This window comes from Chiloscyllium plagiosum, unplaced genomic scaffold (assembly GCF_037043375.1).
Source record: "Chiloscyllium plagiosum isolate Xiang-an unplaced genomic scaffold, Cpla_swu_hap1 HiC_scaffold_37, whole genome shotgun sequence".
NCBI classification, from domain to species: domain Eukaryota; kingdom Metazoa; phylum Chordata; class Chondrichthyes; order Orectolobiformes; family Hemiscylliidae; genus Chiloscyllium; species Chiloscyllium plagiosum.
Window position 1 is genome coordinate 11980037 of NW_028270175.1, and position 6000 is coordinate 11986036.

Below are 6000 nucleotides of genomic sequence, written 5' to 3' on the forward strand. Positions count from 1 at the left end.
GTTCCAAACTCATTGTCCAAATGGAATTGCAAAAACATAAGTTAAATTGGAATGAAACAACTTTATCTAAGCTGTACAGTGATATACAAAATGCATCAAGAATAACATACAATTTTTAATTTGTGCTTGTTTGAGGAGATGGTAACTCAGTGGTATTATCGCTAGATTATTAATTCAGAGACCATGGTAGTGTTCTGGGGACAAATCCTGCCATGGCAGATGGTGGAATTTGAATTCAATAAATATCTGGAATTAGAAATCCAAGGATAACCATGAAACCACTGTCAGTTGTCAGGAAAAAACCGAATTTGGTTCATTAATGTCTTTTTGGGAAGGAAAGTACAATCCTCACCCGGTCTGGCCTACACGTGACTCCAGACCCACAATTATATAGTTGACACCTAACTGCATTGTAGGCAATTAGGGATGGGTCATAAATGCTGGTCTAGCCAGTGACACCCACATCGGTGAATGATTAATAAAAAAAAACTGTTTGCTTACTTATTGAATTACCTCTTAACAGGCTTATGGGTTGCTTCAACAACGAATGGGAACAATAGGTTGTTGGTTCTGGTGGCTTCATATCTGTTGCCTAGCAGTCCCCAGCCCAATCAAATACACACACATGGCAGTATCTAATGTTCTGCTCACCCAATCATTTACTTGGATCACTTTATTGTATGTGAAACACTGCACAATGGGTTATCTCACCAAGTAATTGAAAGGGAGGGAAAGGAATGGCAGTTACAAGAAATGGATCCCTCTCATCTTCCAGTAAATTGCAGTTCCAGGCATTGATATGTGAACAGTACACAGTGTATAGTCCTAGAGTACAATGAAGGAATAATATCGATTCGTGCATTGACTCAAGCTCAGAATCCCAATAACCTTAATGGAAATTGTGAATTTATCTATAATTAACTGTCACTAACAAACTTCAAGAATCTCCCTCCTGACCTTCAGGCAGTGAGGCACTCCTTCAGCACTAAGCCTCCAACAGTGCAGCACTCCTTCAGCGCTGACCCTCTAACAGTGAAGCACTCCCTCATTGCTGAACCTCCAACAGTACAGAGCTCCCTCAGCACTGATCCTCCGACAGTGCAGCGTTTTGAACAGGCAATTTCTAAGAAACCAATTTCACTACTGAGCTGTTAATCACAGTAGTAAAATTAATCAGCAATTTAAGGACATTCTCATATGGCCTCAGACATTCCAATTAGACCCAGTAATGAAGAGCAAGGCTGATTCAGCAAAGGGGGACTGGGATTCAAGTGGTTTACCAAGCTGTTGTTCATGAGAGTAGTGCCCCCTCTGAAAAATGATGTGGCTTTCTTTAAGGGTTAAATTGATGGTCTAGAAAGGTGCACAAAATACAACTGAAAATTCGACACATAAGACAAATATTGTGAATGCTGGAAATCTGGAAGAGAAACCGAAAGCTCTGGAAATACCATGCTGGTTCCAGTATCCTCCATGGAGAGGTTATTCTTTCGTCTGAACCACCAGAATTTCCTGCTTTTAGTTGAAAAATATATATGTACATTGTTAACAAGTCAACATTTACTATCAGGAGGAGAAAGTGAGGTCTGCAGATGCTGGAGATCAGAGCTGGAAATGTGTTGCTGGAAAAGCGCAGCAGGTCAGGCAGCATCCAGGGAACAGGAGAATCGACGTTTCAGGCATAAGCCCTGAAGAAGGGCTTATGCCCGAAATGTCGATTCTCCTGTTCCCTGGATGCTGCCTGACCTGCTGCGCTTTTCCAGCAACACATTTCCAGCTCCAACATTTACTATCAGCATATCCTAAAAATGTGGGTATTAGGAAAGAAAGAAAAGGACTTTTTAATTATGAAGAATTATGTAAATATGAAAATTGTTCAGCATTATATACTGGATATTTAAAATAGGAGCGAATCCTGAAGATAATTTGCAAATTGATTTGTTGATATTATGAAAAATCATGAATAATATTTTCTAGGTAGTAAATAAAAGAGGTGAATGACTGGTAAGTGTACAACCTCCATTTCCTAACCTTTTTCCTTTGTGTTCATTCCATTTGACATGATTCTCATCAGCTTCTGTCTCATTATTCACTATCTTAACAGTGCACAAAAAGTGACAATTTAGCCGAAGCCCATGCCTGTTATCTATATATCAACACAGTTAGTCAGTCTCATTCTCCCCACCCCACTGCATCCTTGTTACTCTGCAAGTGTATTCCCACTTTTAGCTAATTTCCTTTTGAAAACTATCAGTACATTTGTTTTCACTATTTTGTCATGCTGTGCATTCCAGATTATAACGGTGCCATAAAAATTCTCCTCTGGTCCTTCTGCTAATGATCATAGATAGGTACCCTCTGCTTACCGATAATTCTTGCTCATCGATCCATTTAATCCTCATTTACTGCACAGAAATGCCTCAATTTTGAACAAATCTATTAAAACCCTTAACCTCCAATTCTATAAAAAGAACAATCCTAACAGTGCACTGGTATGTTTGGAGGTGTTAGCTAAGCCATCAAGATCTTTTTCCCAAGCCTCTGCCAAAAAAGAAACTGAGTGAACTCAAGGATGATCTGAAGCTTGTCCTAATGAACCCTCAGAAACACAAAAGGTAAGCAGAAGTCACCAGCTTTATGTCCATTTCCTAACCTCCCACGTCACCTCACAGCAGGCTGATTAATGAAACAAATGATTATTTTAAACAGGAATCCACCTATCTGAATGTTTATTGAAAGAACAGGAAGATCCAAGGACGGATGTCAAACAGCATAAGAACTGCTGTTTGGTCACCTGTTAGGAGCAACCATTTGCAGATGGTCAGTGTAGGTCAAGGCACCTCTTGGCTAAGGAAGTTTATGCAATTGATATGGAAGCATCACTCAGATCAACCAGAGTCTCTGAAGCTTAACAAGTTATAATTGTCAGTAGATCTAATTATTTTGTTAAAATGTGTGCAGGAAACACCATTTATGTTCTGGCCAACATTAATGCTTTAACCAACACCACCCAAAATTGCACGAGTCATTCATGACATTTGTTTCTATAATTATCTCAATAATCACTGCATTTCAAAAAATGAGTTACTCCTTACAAGACCAGTGTGATCTTCTCCCATTTCTACATGAATTACCTTTTTTCCATTTTCAAATGTTTAAGTGATTTTGGTATTGAATTGTCGCGATGACCACTAGGCTATAGATAGTGATTCAAAAAACATGCAATGAACCTGACAGCCCATAGAGACTGGGAATGTAATTGAGCTGAATTTGAACTCAGATCATAGAAATGGAAGATCACTCGGTCTAAGTCACCACCCATTGCTGTGGAAACTAAAGATGGTCGGCATACACACGGATTAACAGTTCTGTGTTTGATCTGTTCATCAGATTTGGTTACTGGAGATGAATGCCAATCCGTCTTTACAGAGACACTGTGAGGTTCTCAAAACAGTCATCCCTAAATTAGTGTACGAAGCTCTTGGTAAGATGTTGTTGCCTTCATTTTGTTTTTTCAGAAGGAGATTTGTGGAAACTATTGATATTCATTTCATTGCTTGAAAACCACTGCTTTCATAAACCATCAAATGGTCGCATTGAACAAAATTCTTTTCTCTTCTCAGATGTGGTACTTGAGATATTCAAAAAATGCAGTAAAGGATTACATGTCTTGCCACTTCAGTCACAAAAAGAGTTTGTTCTGATATACAATGGGGATCATCAGGAAAAGCTTACTAGGTCTCTGCCTAGGACAGAAAGCAATGTGTCACCAACAATTCTTAAGCAACCTTGCCGAGTGGCTGTGGGTTCTGTAAAATGCACTGAGAAAAGTCCAATGCAAAAGTCTATGACTTCTTCAAATCCTGCAGTTGCTTCAGCAAAAATACTTCAGAACAAACTTTCGTTTGTACCTTACGCAAAGCTGCCAGCCATCTCACTAACAGTGAAACAGAATACATCGAAGACTAACTTTCCAGCAAATTTCCAACTGGCTGCAGCCTCCCCTGGTGAAAACAGCCAACTAAAATCCGACAGACATGTAAGTGCTTTCAAAAAAATACCAATGACCACACAGTTAAAACCTTTAGTCACCAGGAACCCACATTCTAGTTCCCACCCTCGGCAAAGTTTGGTGAGCAATTCCTTGTTGGTCAGTGGTACCTTTCACCCAAAGTACATCAACACGATGGTTGCAAAATCATCGGAGATGAAGATGAGCTCCAAAGAGAACAAGACACCATCTGGTGATGCAGCCTAGACAGCTATGATAAGAATTGAAAATCACAAGGATTACATATCCATTTGGTGCTAACTTAGTTTCTGCTTAGCCAGGGTTGTTTCTTTAAATTCCAACCACCTTCTTAAAGAACAGTTGATTACTTCTTTATCAATGTGACCTCATTGAAGTGCATAAGATATTACATATGATAGGTTCATGTTTATAATCACCTGTACATCAACAGAAAATATCCTTGATTGGAATGTATTGGTTACGTATTTTGTGGAATAAAAGGAACTTCTTTCATGTTGCCATTTTTTTCATTCTAACTAAAGCATACAGTGCTTCTCCCTCCCCTATCTTACTTTAAATGCAATTGTTACCTTATTCAGCTGCAAGAAATCCATCCAATCCAAAGAAGACTGCATTTGTCGACACCAATGCATGCTCTATACACTACTCATGTCCATTTAAACAGTTTGGAGGGACATGGCTCAGGAGCTAGGAGGGGTGAAGGGGACATGGCCTGGGAACCCTGAGAGAGGGGTGATGCAGCTTGGGCTCCAGGAAAAAGGGGAGGTGATACAGGATTCAGGAGATTCTTTCCCTTCCTCTCCAACTCTTCCATTTCCTCCTTCATCTTCTCCTCATCTCCTCCTCCTCTAACCCCCTTCAACCTGAATGAGGGCAGTGCAACATGTCACTTCCACACATCCCCTTCCCACCTACAAACACATACACATAGACATGCACTTACTGTAAGCTGGTGCATAGGTCATTTCACACATTCACCTTTTAGCCCCTGCTTTTGTAGGTAAAGGTTGCAAGAACTTTGAACATTTAAGACAGGTAGAAGAGCTCAGATTCCTCCACTTAAACCTTCTCCATCCTTCTATCCAGCTCACTCGCAGTCCCTGACCATTGACTAAATTAGAAGTCACTATCCGAAGAGATTGGAGCATTTCCTGGAACAAATTGTCCAATAACCTTTCACTCTGATGTGTAGTAGTGTCTGCAGCTCAGCTTCCAACTCAATGAGACTGAGCCAAGATTCCTCCAGCCATAGACTCTTAGAGTCATAGAGTCATACAGCATGGAAACAGACCCTTCGGACCAACCCGTCCATGCTGACCAGATATCCCAACCCAATCTAGTCCCACCTGCCAGCACCCGGCCCATATCCCTCCAAACCCCTCCTATTCATATAACCATCCAAATGCCTCTTAAATGTTGAAATTGTACCAGCCTCCACCACTTCCTCTGGCAGCTCACTCCATACACATACCACCCTCTGCGTGAAAATGTTGCCCCTTAGGTCTCTTTTATATCTTTCCCCTCTCACCATAAACCTATGCCGTCTAGTTCTGGACTCCCCAACCCCAGGGAAAAGACTTTGCCTATTTATCCTATCCATGCCCCTTATAATTTTGTAACCGTCTATAAGGTCACCCCTCAGCCTCCGAGGCTCAAGGGAAAACAGCCCCATCCTGTTCAGCCTCTCCCTCTTGCTCAGATCCTCCAACCCTGGCAACATCCTTGTAAATCTTTTATGAACCCTTTCAAGTTTCACAACATCTTTCCGATTGGAAGGAGACCAGAATTACATGCAATATTCCAACAGTGGCCTAACCAATGTCCTGTACAGCCGCTACATGACCTCCAAACTTCTGTACTCAATACTCTAACCAATAAAGGAAAACATACCAAACGCCCTCTTCACTATCCTGTCTACCGGCGATTCCACTTTCAAGGAGCTATGAACCTGCACTCCAAGGTCTCTT

General features: G+C 40.9%; 1 protein-coding gene across 1 annotated transcript in view; it reads left to right on the plus strand.

Moving 5' to 3' along the window:
• LOC122540400 (protein polyglycylase TTLL10-like) overlaps nt 1-4607 on the plus strand; it is a 57385-nt gene extending 52778 nt beyond the window's left edge. The window contains exons 11-12 of the mRNA XM_087980333.1: nt 3391-3484; nt 3624-4607. Coding sequence (XP_087836459.1) covers nt 3391-3484; nt 3624-4258 — 729 coding nt within the window. The 3' untranslated portion in view covers nt 4259-4607. The remainder of the gene's footprint in view (nt 1-3390; nt 3485-3623) is intronic.
• The last annotated feature ends 1393 nt before the right edge of the window (nt 4608-6000 follow it).